Source organism: Colletotrichum jinshuiense, chromosome 7 (genome assembly GCF_051148585.1).
Source record: "Colletotrichum jinshuiense chromosome 7, complete sequence".
Taxonomy (NCBI): Eukaryota; Fungi; Ascomycota; class Sordariomycetes; order Glomerellales; family Glomerellaceae; genus Colletotrichum; species Colletotrichum jinshuiense.
The window spans coordinates 3,047,801-3,064,810 of NC_139314.1; the positions used below are offsets into that span (position 1 = coordinate 3,047,801).

Sequence of the window (17,010 nt, forward strand, 5' to 3'; positions counted from 1 at the left end):
ATCAAAATGGAGAACCAGGCACCCCAGGTCGACGAGTCTGACCAGCGAGCGGCAAAGCGCATTAAGGTGGACGATGCCTCGTTGCAGGCGGGCGACGCCGGCGCAAAAGCCGCTGATTTGCAAGCTGCTGGAGAGCGGGTTGCCGTTGACGAATCCACGAAGCGCGTGGAGCCTGTTTCCGCGAACGGGAACGTTGAGAAGACAGATGGCGCCGCGAACCAGTCCACACTCTCGGAGAAGGCCGATATCCAGATGAGTGACGCACCTGCCACCGAGGAGAAGAAGCCTGCCGAAGCCCAAAGCGGAGATGCCACTGCGCAACCGAAGAAGGATGACAGAGACATAAGGCGCGGACAGGCCCCCATCAAGGCTGAGTGAGTACGCCTCAGACCCCCCAACAGACTCTTGCAACTGACTTATATCTCAGGTACCTCGTTTACAAGGAGGGCCAGGTGAGGGAACCTGATGATGTTGCCGATGATGATGCAGCCGAAGGCCGTGACCAAGGCGATGGGCAGAATGACCGCAAGGGAGATGCCCGAGACAACCGTGACGGCCGCGACAAGAAGAAACGCGAGAAGCGGGAGAAAGGCCAGAACAAGGAACGCAGCTTCGGTCACTTTGATGATGCCCTCCGCCTCTGCAACAGTCGTGCCTACACCGCTGAGTTCTCTCCGCGTGAGTGCAAGTTTGGCGACAGGTGCAACTTGCTTCATGATCTGCGCAAGTACCTCAAGGAGGGTCGCCGCGAGGATCTCGACACTTTTGAGGGCAAATGCCCCGTTTTCGAGCAGTTGGGCAGCTGTTCCTCCGGCTGGAAGTGCCGCTTTGTCAAGAGCCACATGAAGGAGGTTGAGCACGAAGACGGCCGCAAGGAACTCATTTTGGTTGAGAACCTCGAGGACGCAAAGAATGGTAGCGCCCCTGTTGAGATCGGACGCGAGGATCTTCGCCCAGGTGTTTACAACAACACGGAGAACCAGATCAAGATCGATCTAAGCCGTAAGCGCATCGACTTCACGGAAACCGACAAGTACATCACCTGGATGAACAAGGAGGCAAGACTGGGTGACGAATTCCATCAGCGCCGCAAAGACCAAATGACTAGCACGCAGGAGGATCTGCGGGCGCAGTATGTCGACCCTCCTCTGAAGCCCTCCGAAAAGCGCAGGCTATACTTTGGCAAGGAAACGCCCGCTCTGGCCCCGCTGACCACCCAGGGCAACTTGCCTTTTCGTCGTCTCTGTGTGGAGCTTGGCGCCGAACTCACCTACTCCGAGATGGCCTTGGGTATGCCCCTGGTGCAAGGAGTCAAGAATGACTGGGCGCTGATGAAGGCTCACGAGAGCGAGATTAGCCCGCCCAAGGTTGACCCTAGCAGCGCCAGCATTGTCCAGGGTTATGATAACTCCCGTGATCTCAAGTTCGGAGCGCAGATCTCTGGCAGCCAGGCCTGGCATTGCGTCAAGTCTGCCGACCTCCTCAACCGCTTTATTCCTCACCTGCGCCTCATCGACCTCAACTGCGGCTGCCCCATCGACATGGTCTATAAGGCCGGTGGCGGCTCTGCCCTTCTCGAGGCCCATGGCAAGCTTGAGCGCATGGTCCGCGGCATGAACACAGTATCCGGAGATGTCCCCATCACGGTCAAGCTCCGCACTGGTGTTAAGCAGAACCGTCCCACGGCGAGTGCTATCATCGGCAAGCTTGCCTTCGGCTCGCGAGAGAACCGCGACCGTCTCGGCGCTCCCGGTTGCGCTGCCATCACCCTCCACGGCCGCAGCAGAGAGCAGCGGTATACCAAGAAGGCCGACTGGGGCTACATTGCCGAGTGCGCCGCCATGATCAAGTCATACAACGAGCAAAAGGACAAGATTACCGACACGGCTCAAGAGGTTGACGAGTCTACCCTTCCCAACGCCAAGGACGGGCGCATGTTCTTCCTCGGAAACGGCGACTGCTACTCCCACGTCGACTACTTTGAGCACATTGAGAAGGCCAAGGTTGACACCGTCATGATCGGTCGCGGCGCCCTTGTCAAGCCCTGGCTCTTTGAGGAGATTGAGAAGGGCCAGTACCTCGACAAGTCGGCCACAGAGCGTCTCACCTACGTTGAGAAGTTCTGCCGCTTCGGTATGGAGGCTTGGGGTACCGACGAGTTGGGTATTGGTTTTACCCGCCGCTTCCTCCTGGAGTGGCTCAGCTTCACGCACCGATATGTCCCTATTGGTCTGCTCGAGTACCTCCCGCCCGACCTCAATGACCGGCCGCCTGCCTACAATGGACGCAACGACCTGGAGACGCTGCTTGCGAGCAAGAACTACCGCGACTGGATCAAGATTAGGTATGCAAACTCTTTCGGCGAGCAGGTATATAATGGCTTGATTTGCTAACTATGTGACAGTGAAATGTTCCTTGGCCCTGCCCACCCGAACTTTACATTCCAGCCCAAGCACAAGTCTCATGCCTACGAGGCTGAGGGCTGAGCCCGCAACAATATGAAACGAGACCACTCTTTCTCCCTCTTCAGACCTGGGTCGTGAAGAACCCAAGGGGAGTCTTTTGCCGTCTATGACTTTTATGCGGAATTCGGCGTACACATGTAACCTGAAGGCATGGTGGTCAAGCTCAAGACTACCATCAAACACAGTCATAAGTCGCTGCAAACGAACACAAAAGTGGCATAGAGAAAATAAACCGTATTAGCATTTACTCAGAGGCTCTGCATCGATGTCGACCCAGAAGCTGGGTGATGTGATGGAACTACCTTAGTAACTATTCCCGAATGGCCGTTTCCTGGTGAACCCTGATCCGCCCGAGCTTGCAGCGTCCCCCTGCCCAAGGGCATGTAACCTATTACAATGGACCCTTCATATCATTTCGTGGTCTACAGGCATTGCCTTCGGCCTATTCTCTTTCTCCCCATACTCGCCCTCCTTGATCTGCAGCGGCCCAGCAGCAAGCATGTCCGGGTCCTTCTTCGGGATACGCTCCTGCTCGAGCTGCTTCGCAAAGAATGTCGAAGCCAGCGCCGGAAGAATAAGTGCGTTTGCTACCACATAGGCTCCGCATTGTGTCTCCTCCCTCTCTTGCGACTTTACAGCCTGGAGAATGTAGTTTTCACCTTTGAGAGGACACATCGGCCTTATCCATTCCGAAACAGAGGCTTGGGGGAGGGACTATTGGGCTGGTTAGCTTTTGGCTCTTCCGGTGACAAATTTTATCATACTGACGTTTTTGTTCTTCTCTTGAGGGGGGCTGGAGGGAAGGCCAAAGGGAGGGCAGTCCGAGAGGTTGAGCCAACTCATGCCAAGGCCTAGCTTCACCTCATTTTTTACCCCTCCAGAGGGTTGGTACCAAGTCTGGCTAAAATTGGACAGCTCCAATATACTATTATTGATAATTCTCTAGAAGCACTGCCATTCTTGATCGACGAATACATATCCTTGCGCCTTAATACAGCATCTGATATTTCCGGAATAAAGATGTAAAGTCCTTGATGGGTATTTCCCGTTGCGACCAAATTAACCACGCTATGCAGCCCGGCGACCACTGTCACCATCTTCCATCTCCTACGCCCCTCTCGTGATATTCGGTCCCGTCCCGATGCCCGTCAGCGTTCTGACAAACCAGTGCGCCCAGCTCTCTGTTTCCAGCGTCGCTTTGAGCTCCTCGGCGCGCTTCTCCACGTCCTCAACTTGCCGCTCGAATAGCCTCACACCGTCTTCGACGTCGTCTACCTTGCTCACGAGTCCATTGATCTCGTACTCAAGTCGCGCCACGAGAACCTCAACCTCCTTAATAGCTTCGGTGATATGCGCCCGCTCTTCGGCAATGAGCTCCGTCGAGCTCTGCTTGACCCGATGGTAAGCCTCGCTGAGCTGGTAATACAGAGTTTGTAGGTCCTCCTGCTCACGGGCGTAGTGTTCGTCCAGGGAATCGACGGCCTTGACCTTCGACTCCACCCAAGGATTGACCTCACGCTTGATGGTTGCGATAGAGTCGTACAGGCTGCGAGCGAACTCGGCTAGACTGGCTTGCTGTTGTAAAGCATCGGCCGTGGAAAAGTGCTTGTCGTCGTACAGTTCGGTTATTTCTTCCCATCGCAGAACCGCTTCCTCGGCGTCTCCAAAAGATAACCGCCGGGGCCACCGAGCTTCATTCAGAGGGTGCTTGTAGGAAAGTCTTGAAACAGCAATGCTATGCCGGCGTTGGAGAAAGCTCACGGCAGTATTGCCAGTTCTTTCTGTTTCAAAGGGGCCGTGGAGATCGGCCTCGTCAACAACGGAACCCGCCACCGATGACTGGACTCGGTCAAGCTCGTCCTTTACCGGCCCATTGGGAGGCGTAGCAAATTCGCCCTCAACTTGAGTCGAACTTGGATCGGAGGCTTCGTGGTTTGGTCTGCCCTCAGTGTGAGCTTTTTCAAGTTCTTGCGATGATTCCCGTAGCCCCTGCGCAGCCTCTTCCTCCTTCTTAAAAGCCGTCAGGTACTCCTCCGGCTTGTTCTTCCACGTGAAGGCTCTGCCAACCATGACTGGAGAGGATAAAGCCGCTGAAGATTGCGCTAGGGCCGAGACGCCGGGGCTGCTGTAGCCATTTTCGCCAAAGTCGTCTCTGCTGGGGCGACTCGCATGTCCCCTCAGACCAGTCCCAACAACATCCTTGATGCGGCCAAGTCCGGACTTGGCATCGCTGACTCTGCCAGCGACCGATTTGAAGACTGTTTTCCTAAGAGCGTCTTTCTCACCCGGGTTTTCAACCATACTAACAGCTGAGGCAGGCGCTGGGGTTGAGTAGACACCGGGTGACTCTTCCTTCTGTTTTTGAAGTTCCTCTTCTAATGGCAACGATTGTGTTCGTTTGCCTGTCTGCGCAATAATTTCGTCCTTTCCGAACAGTGGCTGCGCCACGTCCAGCGGCTTCTCCTGCAGCTCCGGGGCCGCTCTTCTGGGTTTTCCGTACCAGAGCCACTTTGCACGCTCGCCGTGAGCCAGAGCAATGAACTTATCAATATCGACGGTTTCTATGTCAGCTATGCCGGCCTTGTCTTTCCCACCAACCATGCCAATGACGAGCTCGCCCCTTTTACCGCCGATTTCGGCAACGGTGGACTTAACTGCCTTCTGCACGCCCCATCCTTCACCGGCGGCTGCTTTTGCCGTGACAGCATGGAGCTTGAGAATGGTTTGACGATCCAGTCGTCTTGTCCGCTCAATTTTGTACGCCTTTTGAAAATAACCGATGCCCCTTTTCGTGCTCTCAATATCGAAGACATCCTTGGAAACCGGTGCGCCGTAGTAATGCAGCCGGTTCCTGGCACCCATCAGCATGCCTAGTAGGGCTGCCACCGTTGTCGGTCCCAGGATACCGTCCGTTGGTTCGACATTGTAGGATTCAGCGCCGAGCTCGGTCCACCAGTTCCCAATGGATTCTTCTGTCTTATCGCACAGCAATCCGTCGATATATTCCATGTCTAGCTTCCCGAACATGAACAGGGAGACTTGGCACAGTTTGACAAGTTCCACTACCGACTGTGCAAAGGGGACTTTCTCGCTTGTCTTGTACAGCTGGTAAAATTTGGCCTGAGTCGCAGGAGTGGGGTCCGAAAGATTCATGCCAGATCGCCCAGAACAACCCAGACGCTTCAGGTTCTCGTTGACGATGAAGGCCTGACGATGGGTGCGTATGTCGCCCTCGGGGACGGGTATTACTGTCAGAGCTGACGGAAAGCTGCTGAGGTTGGTGACCATGACATCGCCCAAAGGCGTCTCCTTCGGCCGTGCATGGTATTGGTGAATGGCCTTAAAGTAGAATCGCAGGCGGTCTGACCATATACTCTCATCCGCAGGGACGGCCAGCACCCCAACGACGACCGAGTGTTTTGGGTCACCCGTGTATGTGACAATCACCAGTGTTGGTGACTTTCTTGAACAAGCCCATTGTTCGACCAGGTACAGCTCGTACCCCTGCAGAACTCCTCGACGCTCGAGGACCGTAACCGATGGATCGCTCTCTAGATATCTGCTCGGTAGATAATAAATCAGTACACTTGGCATGTATTCGAATGCTTGGTATAGCTCACCTAAAGGCCACAGGGTCCGCGAAGACCCATTTCCTCTTCGAAGTCGATAAAGGAGACGGTGTCACGGGTTCGGTGGAGGCCTCATTTCGCGCCTCAAGCGGTAAGGGAGTATCCAGGGGAGAAGGCCGATTGCTAGCACGTTGAGAGGCGACTCTTGCCAGAGTCAGTTCCTCCTCGCGATGCATTCGCGGGTCGTTGACTGGAAAAGGGAAGCGGAATGACATCTCCATTTACAGGAGTGCGGCGGTGATACTCGGAGCATCGACGACACTGAGGCGCCTACAACTATCTGCAGGGAGAAGAAGGCATAGTTGTCGTAATCGCTCGCCTGGAATTTTTTGTTTCTCGCAAACTGGGAAGTTGAAACAGAGGACAAGAGTCAGCGTTGCTCTGCATGTGACTTGCGCTCGTGTCGTTGGATTGTTCGCTCGCTGCTTCGATTGCGTCTCGATCTCTCTTCGGAGGCTGGTCGGCATGTGACGCAATGTCCTCCTGCTGGTGAATTGGTTGGGCCGGGAGCTGTACCGTACCACTGAAAGGGTCGCACAAAACCAGCGGTAAACGCTAAGGACCCCATCTCCGCGATAGCCCAGATCTGCCCCAAGCCATCCCCGCCCCCTGTTCTCCCGGCTCCCCTCACTGTGAACTCATGTCCGGGCCGCTATTTCGCCGATAGTCCCATGCGCAAGTCGCTAATGGAGGGTCCTGTACAGCGGTCTGCGCGCGCTTTATCTCCTCCCAGCCAGCGATCTCGCGGCCGAGGAAGCTTCTATCGGTGACAACCGACTGTGCCTACCTCAATCCCAACTTCAACAACCAGCAGGTCCATCAACTGTTAGGCCTGCACGACGCCTCGCTTCCCGATCCCTGATTCGGATTTTCTCGCAATAGAACGGTTTGAGATTTCCTTAGAGAGCTCGTAACCATGACCTGTCCGTCATAATCTTCAAGACCCGGGCTACATGCAGCAGCAGCAACATACAGCATACTTATCACGACATACCCTTGAGAACACAAACCACCACCAACATGGCGGAAAAAAACCCCATGATGACGCTCCAAGCGGACCTCTCGCGCTTCCGCAAGGCGACACTCAACTCGGCAGTGAAGGACGCCGACAAACTTCTCGACATGCTTGTTCAGGCGAGAGAGCAGGTTGCCAATGGTATGTCACTCGCCCCGCCATGATGCTTTAGTCGTGTGCTCACCATCCTCTCGTACCACAGCATCCGATCCGCACCGCGCGAGCCTGACCATGACCAAGCTTCAGAATCCCGTCAACGCGGGCTTCGATGCAATAAACAATGACTTGAAAGAGGTCTCAAAGGCACAAAAAATCTTTGGCAAAGCCCTCGACAAGGTAGCGTCTCACAAATCCAAGACATGGGACGAATCTCAACTAACACTGCTTCCCAGTCCTTCCCACTCCGACCTCTCTCCACAGAATACGATGCGATGGCCTCATATCCCTCCTTGATCAATCGCGCAGTAGCTATGCACATGCTGCGCGAGGGTCAATTCAGCGTAGCCTCAACCTTTCTCCGCGAGGCCCACGAGCGGCCGCCTCCATCCTCCCCGAACAACCCCGCCCTCGAAGCCGATATCCACTCCCTGCAGTCCCAGGAGTTGCAGGACAAGTTCGCAAACATGTATGGGATCCTTCATGAGCTCAAGAACCGCAACCTCGTTCCCGCCATAGAATGGTCTCAGCTCAACAGCGAGGAGCTCGAGGCACGCGGCTCCAACCTGGAATTCGAACTAAGCAAGCTCCAATTCGTTTGGCTCTTCAAAGGCCCCGACGTTAACGGCCTCCCCGATGACGGACGCAACGGCCGTACTGGCGCCCTCGCCTACGCACAATCAAACTTTGGTCGCTTCCAAGCCCGCCACCTCAAAGAGATCCAGCAACTGTCATGCGCCATGGTATACGCCTCGAACATGGTCCAGTCACCCTATGCCAACATCTTCGAGACGTCTGCTGCATTCGACGATGTCGCCCTTTCCTTCACCCGGGAGTTCTGTTCTCTCCTCGGCCTATCGGCGGAATCACCCCTCTACGTTGCTGCTACAGCTGGTGCCATTGCACTGCCACAGCTCATAAAGTATACCACCTATGTGAAGGCGAAGCGGACTGAGTGGACAACAGAAAGCGAACTCGCCTTTGAGACTCCGCTACCCCGTAGTATGATTTACCACCCCATCTTTGTCTGCCCAGTGAGCAAGGAGCAGACAACAGAGCAGAACCCCCCAATGATGCTGCCGTGTGGCCATGTCATCTGCAAGGAATCACTACATCGCCTGACTAAGGGTTCTCGGTTCAAATGTCCATACTGCCCTAATGAGGGTCACATTAAGGATGCTCGGGAAATCAAGCTATAGGAAGCGACTTAGGTTCTCTTAGGCACACAGGGAACGAGTGCATTGCTTGATCTGTTAAATTGCAGAGCAACCTTTTATTGATACAGCTGAATATTACAAACGCTAGGGGTATGACTATGATCTCGGACTCCTCAAATGCGGACTGGAGACAATGGCGTTCATGATTATCGGAACAAGGCTAGGGATTTCTTCGGGATCGAGGGGCTTTTACGCGTTTATACAAACGGCACTGTTCTTGTCGGTACCTCGGTTAGGTTATGGATTGGGAAGCGGTTTGGGCATGTTTTTTTCTTCTTTTTTTTTTCTTTTTTTTTGGATAGCACAAGAGACAAAGGCGAATACAAAGCATCTCGATTCATGTGCTTCTCTCCTTCCTCTGAAGAACGGGGTCAGCGATGTGAGCGCCTTCTTGAAAACTTGAAATAAACCGTCGGGAAGCATGACCCCCCGCCTGGGTCGTAAGGAAGATCGGGAGTGGCACCAGACATATGAGATTACCAGTTCAATACACTTTACCGGCCGGCCTCTTTACATAGCATATCAAACCACAAGTAACTCTAACGCCTTGGCTCATGTTGCTTTCATCAATGGTATTCGAATTGCTTCATGCTGACGCTAGGTTACACTAAGAAAAGGTCTCTGAGCAGAACACTGTCCAAGTCATAGAGGCAACCACGACGGTATAGAGAGGCAAATAAAGGCTTTGCAGCCAGCCCTACCTGCCGCTTCCTGGATTATCATGATATCCCGGTACGGATCATTGCCAGGGTAACAAAATAGAAACAATCCCTAACTCCGCCATTGGCCAGTCTTCTTCCTCCGCGTCGGGTGAAGAGAGCGAGCGTCGCCAACGCCGTACAGTGCGTACTACAAAAAAAATAGGGAAAAATAAAAGCCGATGATGGGGAATCTCAACCAGTCCAACACGCGCCCGGCCCCGCGTGTCCACCGTTCATCCGTCCACGATCCATTCCTGGATTTTTTTTTGGGATAAGAAAGGTGGCATTGTTCGTAAGTCATGTCTTTGTACAATCGAGCAGTATCTCTTTTGATCGTGCGTTGCCTCGTTGGGTCAAGCCAGCTCCACCCCTCTCTTAATCGATCGTCATTCTGCTCGCAATCTGTGGTTTGACATCTTGGAGGTTGATGGAGTTCAGGTCGGGGTTCTTTTCCAAGTCCCGAGAGGGCTTCCGCAGGTGGTTCTTCAAGCCGGCTCCGAAGTTTCGCATACAGATGATGCAGTTGACGATGGTGCAGATGATGAGGAGAATGGTGATAACCGTGAAGGCGGTGAGCGATTTACGCACCGGCATATACTGGGCTTTCGTGTGTGGCTGGTAGATACGGACGAGCTTGAAAACGAAATAACTCAAACCGCCAAAGTAGGTTACGAGAACGGTCGCCATACCGACCTTGTTCTCGATTCTGGTGAACCAGGCTGCCAGGAGCAGAATGGCGATGGTGATGGGAATAGCAGCAATTGTCAATCCGAACTCGGCGTCAGTTCGAGCGTTGACGATGACTAAGAATTGGACAGTGAACCCAAGGAAAAAGAAGAAATCGAACTTGAGAAGTGCGATATAAATCTGGGGTACCAATTAGTACGGGTGAAAGTGGTACGGAAAGCGCAGTGTACATACTTGATAGTGAAGGAATCGCTTCTTCATTCTGTAGTCGGCTCCTATGGTCTTCAGAATGTCCCAAGCGAAGACTTGGTACAGCTTCCAGGCAGTGAAACCCATGGTGATTGTACCAAAGGCCAAAATGCATGGAATAGCAACCAAGTAGGGCTTGACGTCTCCCCACATATCGTCGGTCGGGTCTTTGAGAGCATTGTTCTTCTTCAGCAGCTCCACAGCCTCTTGAATCTGTTCCACCTGAATAGCAGTGTAAACCATCAACGCGAGGTTGGCAATGCACACCCCAATAACTTGGATAGTGTTCTTCGCCCGCAAGGCGTCCCAGACGACAACCAATTCGTACAAGAAGCCAAAAATGAACAGCGTCAGGAACGTCGGAATCGTCCGTCTTGGTGATTCGGTTTCATCCGTTGTAGTAGTGCTTTGGTGAGGGTCCTGGTCGGTCAAGCTGGTCTGGAATTTCCAGAAAACGTAACTAAATCATGGTCAGCGTCCAGGGATAGCGAGCATTGCGATATGTTGTAGTCTTACCACTCAAAAGTCAGACAAATGATGGCCTGGATGAGTGTGATGAGGAAGAAGATCCTCGGCCATTTCACACCCATGAAGCCAAAGCCGAGAGGGCCATTACTACCGCTGCTGGACCGGGAGCCGTTCATGGTTGATGGAGCAAGTCCTTCGCGAAAGGCGTAGCCTTGGTTGTTTGATGCTTGCGGGGGGTTGTATTGCTGTTGGTATTGTTGTTGGTACTGCTGAGCGTACTGTCGGGCGGCAAGTTCTTGGTCGAAGCCGGCAAAGTTCGGGTCACCGCCGAGCAGAGAACGGCGGGAGTCTAGCCTCGTAGCCAGGTCGACGGTGTTGGCGACTCCCCGGGAGGAGTCGAGAAGAGATGATGCCTAAAAGGTGGTGGAAGGCGCGTCGAAATGAAAAGGGAGGCAAGGGGGTGTCGAACGATATGTGTACGATGGCACAGCGGCGTCAGCGGTCGGAAAACGACGGTCGGGTCGAATGAGACTGCTTCTTTGGGGGTTGTTCAAGGGATAAAAGCGAGTGGAGAGCGAGGAAGGACCCCGTCGGCGGGAAATTCGAAAACCAAACCAGGCGCGAGTGTTTAAAAGTGAGATGAACAACAGGAAGAAGGCGATACAGATGGAGTTGGGCCTTCCCCTAACGATACGGTGGAGGGTCTCTATTTTTTGGGTTTGAATGACAGCAAGGGGGAGCTGTTCAAGAAAGAGGGAATGCGAAGTTGATGTTTGTGCGAAGCTGAAACAGGCTGAGGAGTTTGATCTGTTCAAAGGCGGACAGGGCCCTATTTCGCTGTCTCCGGATTTGACAGGCGAGAAGGAAGGCTGGGCGTGGCCGTGGTCGTAGTCGTAGAGGGAGGGAGGGGGCGAGGTGCGGGTAGCGCAGGACTACTGCTGCAGCAGGAGACTGACTACCTTAGACGGGACACCACGACCTGGGGGGGCAGTGAACCGGGGGGTGCCAAGCGGAAAAAGGTGAGTTGGGAGGGTGTGGAGTCCACAGGAGTCCCTAGGCTAGATGGGGTGGAGTAAGGAGCAAGGACGAATGGCCAGAAGGGGGGGCCAAGGACGACAGACGGCGGAAACAGAACAGGGACAACCTCGGGGAGCCCAGTCGAAAGCCGGAGAAAGTGGTAATGAGTGGGGAGAAAGGACCAAGAAGACGACGAGGCCGAGGAAGGGAGGCAAAGTCAGTCGGCTCTTTCGATGTCTGGAATTAGGTCCTGCGTGTGTGCAGGTGGTGAGGTAAGACGGGCGACAAGTCGTGCTTGTTGGGTGTCGGGGGGCCGACTCGAGGGTCGAAGGAAGGTATTCGTCGGATCCAATTCGCTGTCGATGGGCGATCAGATGCAGGATGGATGGATGGACTCCCGTTCGTTCCTTTGGTGGCAGCGATGACGAGGCGAGCGTGAGTGGGTGTTGTTGTTGTCGTCGTCTGGACTGCTGTGGGGCTCTCTGCGGTCTGGATTGTGCTTTGCTTTCGTCCGGTCCTGGGGTTCTTGTTCTTGGTATTAAGAGTGTTATGTGTGGTGCAGGACTCGGCGTCCTCCTTTTCTCGTGTTAGTGCGGCGGGGCGATGGAGGGAATGGACTGAGTGCGAGAGAGGTCGGTCAGTTTAGTTCGACGGTCGACATAAAGCGTTTGGAGTAGGGCAACGGAGGACTGATCAACTAAAAGTAGATGAAGGGAAGAGGCCTCAAAAGGCAAGAAGAGACATTAATCCTGGGTCCAAGTATCAAGTATCAAGGCCGCCTTGCAAGATACCTAGTCAGCCAAAAGTGCGTCGGCCTCGTACCGTATTTCAGACCAAACACCAGATGATGCGCTCTCACTCTGCCTTAGTGCCGGCACGGCACAGCCAAAAAGCCAGTGCACCACGGCCACCTCTCCAGACTTGCCCCGATCCAATACCACCTCTCTACCAAGGAGAGAGGCTGGTTTTCCAGGGCCAGTAAGGCTGTGCAGACAACCCGGGCCCAAGGTCGCAGCGGGCTGCGCCAGGAATAGGACTGGAGAAGTGGTGGTGTGGGTTTTGACTGCGAGCGTCTGACCGTCCACATTGTTAGTGCATACGTTGGCTGACTGCGGATGGCTGCCTCTTCGCATTGTGGACCTTGCCAACGAGATGATGGCAGGCAGACCCGGCGGACGCTGCAGACCTGCAAGTCAGTCCGGTAGCGCAACACGCGACCCAGTTCCCCCCTAACATGCACGACCTGGCTGGCGGCCAACAGCGAGCGAGACCACCGATACCGAGTACGTAGCGTGCGTAAAATGCAACTATGGGACCGAAACTCATCTTCTCTAATTACCCTAAGCTATTGTCTCGGTGCCAATAATGCTGGCAAGATCATGGATGGAAAGCAGACGAGGCTTGTACAGCCACAATCTCGTCAAGTCCTGTCCCAACCTTGTTTGATTCTTTGCATGCGACCTTGCATTCTACCTTGCCGTACCTTAATTGCGCCCACGAGACTCACTGCCCAACCTGCATATTCGTAGCACCAAGTCTCGCGCGCCTGGAATGCCCAGCCGGACAAAGCCGTGGCTTCCAGCTGATAGGCTCGTCGACGAGCCAACACAAACGCTAGGCGCGGTTCCGTTGCCAAAGGGCTGAGAAAAGAGGCTGACCTCTTGCGACCAAAATATTCATTCACATGCTGATGTGATGTTGCGGGGGGCAGGCTGAATTGGACTTCTTTTTCTGCTGTCCTGTTTGCATACCATCTCAGTCCTGCGCCGTACCCTTAACCAACCGGTGACTCCAGCGGCATCTTCCGCTCCGGATTTCGTTGCCATGGCCGAAAAGCAATAGTTCTTCTACTAAGCGAAGGCAGAATACGCGTCTCTTTCGTCTCGCTACGCACCTCCCAATGAGCCAGCCTGCGCGCGCCGTTTCGACTTGGACGAGCCTGCTTCATGCTCTCCGCTGCTGGCCTCATCCCAGAACCACCCAGGCATGTTACGTCAACCCAACCAAACTCCAACCCTCATTTCCTGCTTCTTCTCCACGACCCGTCTGCCATGCCACGCCATCGTTGCACTCCCACACTCGCTGCATCCCTCCCACCTATTTCAATGCCGTACCCGCCTACTCTCCGCCCACGGGCTCGTGGTCCCAGCCCCACCAGAAACCCGTCCGTGTACGCCGCTCCGAGAAATGTGCAATGGATGAGAGAGGATTGAGATCGACCCTGTGCAGTGACAACAGGTGCATGGGACCCGCTAAGCCACGGCGGGAACTCCACCGCGGCACCACGGTTTGAGGCTCAGTCAAATGAACCACCACAGCGCGAAGACATTCACACTCCCTCCCACCCACGCGCGCACTTACATTGTCTCCAGACTATGGTGAGAACGGACAATCTGTCAACGTCTCACCCGGCCCAACCTTCTTCTTGCGCTACACCTTCAAGCACCTCAGTCTCCCTTTGGATTTGCCCTTTCAGTCCTTGTAAAACAAGCTCAATGCTGGCTGAGGCGCACACCGTGCTAGGCCTATCAACCCTCTCACCTTCATCCGAATTTTCTTGAAACGCAATCCTCCCTTCGTCCCTAGGAACCCTGAGCTTGCCCATCTGTTCATGGACAGCCTCCTCGGCCATCCGCTGAACCCCGCCCATCGCCCGTTCCTCGAAAGCCCTTGTCGCAGATCTAACCGACAAGAACCCCAAGCTCTCGGGTGTGAGTGCTTGACAGAGTTGGGATTTGCATCATCTCCATGCCAGCATGTGGTGCGGTTGATCAGCCGGCAATGCATCCCCGGCCATCGTCATTACCGCCTCCGCGGTCTGCCTCGCAGTCCAATTTACAGTCCCGTCTATATTCTGCAAGTGCAACAAGTTCTGGACCCGACACCGACTTTTTGCTGCTGGGCCTTGTTTTGGGAGCAGATGCGGCCCGTTTGAACCCATAATCTCGCCTCTTCTCATCCTTGATTCCTCTGACGAACCGCGGAAGGGGGATCTTTTTTTATAAAATTCTATGTTTGTCATCCCGGAAGCAGGACCCATTCTTCGCTCTTCGTATACATTACGACGGGTGTCCTTCATTTTGTCATATTGAAGCCCCCGTTTTTGTTCCTGGGGTAACATGGAAAAGCGGTCGAGAAAAGGCCTTCACTGCAATCGCTACCCAGCTCGCCAATTTACCAGCCCGTCCAGAGAGTCATGTTCGAACTCATACCTTGGCTCATGCGTCAGATGGCATGCATCTTGGCGCCCGTGAATGGCTCTTGCACCATTGTTGGCCCCCCTATTAATCTAGACTTCTCCTTTTCTTCGGACGATTTATCTACACTAGCTTTCCCGTGGCATCGTGGTCAACTTAATTGGGGATTGCTTTATCTATTTCACGTTGGTTTATTGAAGCCTATCAACTGGGGCCGACGCAGGTAGGTTTATGGGGCAGTCTGGCCTGTTCAAACTCGGTTGACGGCGACTCATGCCGGCTGCCTCTTGGCTTCTTGGCTTGCTGGCTGACTGTGTCGTGAAGGAAGCAGCCGTCGCTGTCTAGAAATCCGTCGAGAGACGCGAGATATTGCGCGTCACGTGCACCAGGCAGGCCAGTCGAAATATCTCCATGGAAGTTCTGCTCTCAGTGGCCAGCCGAGCAAAACATTTTCCCGCGCGATTTAAACCTATTAAGTGCTGTGAAACCACCAGCGATGCCGGCTTGGCTGTAGACCCAAGACGACGAGCCTTCTCCGAGTGAGAACCCCCCACTTAACATTGGGTAAAGCCAAGACTGCTCTCGCAGCCGGTTCCCGATTTTCGGATCTGGATGCCGGCAAAGACGGCGATGCCACGCGTTACTGGGCCTTAGTGAGCAAAGGCGATTGTATTCAGACAGGGAAGTTTGTGCTAAATCTTCCGACAACATCGGCAACTAGAAGACCAGCCCAACCTCCAATGAGGCTGATTATGTGGCCAATGTCTTGCTCCATTGATGCCAACATTCAAGTCCATCGTGTTGCCGAGCCCAGGCAGCCAAATGGCTTAGAATCAAATTTGTAGACTCGACAGCCCTGGCAATTAAGCCAAACCAACCCAGCCCAGATCCGGAATCTTGGACTCAACTGGCCTGAGTTAATTGATATGACACGGAATCGTATTTGGTTCATATGAGTGAGATGTGCCCCGCAAGCTTTTGGAAGTCCAGTCAGAACCTGATACTCCGACACAGCCACAGTCATTGATGCAGAACAGAGATATATGCGATATGCCGGCAGGTCTCGTGTTGAGAGAATTCACAGCTTGACGGCTCGAAGGATTTGCTGCATGTGCGCGACGCAACTGAGAACGTCATCCTCCACGCTGGGCCGAGTGGCTTTCTGTTATGTCATCAGGAGTGTATTTCGCCCTCATAAGATAGCTCTTGCGGGAAGGAACCAGCCCCAAAGACATGGCAGGGGGGGCAATGAGGGTGAGGGTAGTTCTTCTTGGTCCAAGGGCCTTCTACAGTCCCTATATTATACACGAAGCCCCAACGCGGGTTACTTCAAATACATCCGAATCCCAGGTATCCCAAGCCGTACAAAGGCCGAAGCTTGCGACACGATGCAAATCCGTTATCAAAATCCCATCCGTGGTGTCCGTCACGGAAAATGCTACAGAGAGCGGGCTGCCCAACGCTGCCGCTCTTTCAATATTCCCTCCGCCGCTTATCTCATGCTTCATCTCTTCCCATCGTATTTAGAACATGCCGCCGCCCATGCCACCACCTCTCTTCTGGCTCTCGGATTGCATCACCTCCGAGGCCTTCATGTGCGCCTCAAAGAACTTGGCAGCGCAACGATCGAGGCAGACGGACTCGCCCTTGTTGAGGTCGGCCTCGCGGTAGTCGGGAAGGCACTTGGACTGGCAGATCTTGGTAAGGCTGAAGCACGCAAAACAGTGTCAGTAAAATTATGTTCCTTCGGAGCCCAATCTAGAGCCACCCATTGAAATCTCGGGGAAGCTATGCAAGGACAAATGTAAGTGGTGACGTACCGGTTGTGCATGTCAGCCAGCAGACGCATCTCCTGCTCAGCCATGGCAATCTTCTCCTCCGAAGAGAGCTTGGGGCGACTCATTCCAAAGAAAGACATCTTGGCGGTTTTTGATGATGGGAGGATAGACGGGTGATAATGCGGATTCGTTTGACGTTGGATGTGACGAGAAGGGTTGTCGAATATGGGAGCTTGCTTGCTGGGTGGGTGCTCAACGTCGCGGAGTCGAGATTTTACTGAGCTCTTCTGCCTTATCTTATCGCATTCAATCGCGACTGGACCAGACGGCTGAGTTCATGCGCACTGCACAGACCCAGCTGCAAGCTTGGCGTCCAATCACAGCTGCCTCGATAGAACCAAGTTCTTGACCTAACCTCGGGCCGTCTTTGT

General features: G+C 54.0%; 6 protein-coding genes across 6 annotated transcripts; 2 read left to right on the forward strand and 4 right to left on the reverse strand.

The window, feature by feature from the left end:
• Window positions 1-6: 6 nt before the first annotated feature.
• EsH8_VII_000795 (tRNA dihydrouridine synthase DUS3) lies at window positions 7-2,486 on the forward strand (the record flags this gene model as incomplete). The annotated part of the gene is made up of 3 exons (XM_083270928.1): window positions 7-374; window positions 428-2,344; window positions 2,405-2,486. 3 exons carry the CDS (start codon window positions 7-9, stop codon window positions 2,484-2,486), a joined length of 2,367 nt encoding a protein of 788 aa, XP_083128485.1.
• A 384-nt stretch (window positions 2,487-2,870) lies between these two features.
• On the reverse strand, window positions 2,871-3,308 carry EsH8_VII_000796 (uncharacterized protein; the record flags this gene model as incomplete). Its single annotated transcript, XM_083270929.1, has 2 exons — window positions 2,871-3,179; window positions 3,234-3,308. 2 exons carry the CDS (start codon window positions 3,306-3,308, stop codon window positions 2,871-2,873), a joined length of 384 nt encoding a protein of 127 aa, XP_083128486.1.
• A 264-nt stretch (window positions 3,309-3,572) lies between these two features.
• EsH8_VII_000797 (uncharacterized protein) lies at window positions 3,573-6,309 on the reverse strand (the record flags this gene model as incomplete). Its single annotated transcript, XM_083270930.1, has 2 exons — window positions 3,573-6,024; window positions 6,086-6,309. 2 exons carry the CDS (start codon window positions 6,307-6,309, stop codon window positions 3,573-3,575), a joined length of 2,676 nt encoding a protein of 891 aa, XP_083128487.1.
• Window positions 6,310-7,114: 805 nt separating this feature from the next.
• EsH8_VII_000798 (ubiquitin-protein ligase RMD5) lies at window positions 7,115-8,464 on the forward strand (the record flags this gene model as incomplete). Its single annotated transcript, XM_083270931.1, has 3 exons — window positions 7,115-7,250; window positions 7,312-7,445; window positions 7,502-8,464. The coding sequence occupies 3 exons, from the start codon at window positions 7,115-7,117 to the stop codon at window positions 8,462-8,464; spliced, it is 1,233 nt and encodes a 410-aa protein (XP_083128488.1).
• Window positions 8,465-9,558: 1,094 nt separating this feature from the next.
• EsH8_VII_000799 (uncharacterized protein) lies at window positions 9,559-10,763 on the reverse strand (the record flags this gene model as incomplete). Its single annotated transcript, XM_083270932.1, has 3 exons — window positions 9,559-10,050; window positions 10,105-10,579; window positions 10,636-10,763. 3 exons carry the CDS (start codon window positions 10,761-10,763, stop codon window positions 9,559-9,561), a joined length of 1,095 nt encoding a protein of 364 aa, XP_083128489.1.
• Window positions 10,764-16,324: 5,561 nt separating this feature from the next.
• Window positions 16,325-16,719, reverse strand: EsH8_VII_000800 (mitochondrial import inner membrane translocase subunit TIM10; the record flags this gene model as incomplete). Its single annotated transcript, XM_083270933.1, has 2 exons — window positions 16,325-16,508; window positions 16,622-16,719. The coding sequence occupies 2 exons, from the start codon at window positions 16,717-16,719 to the stop codon at window positions 16,325-16,327; spliced, it is 282 nt and encodes a 93-aa protein (XP_083128490.1).
• Window positions 16,720-17,010: the final 291 nt, after the last annotated feature.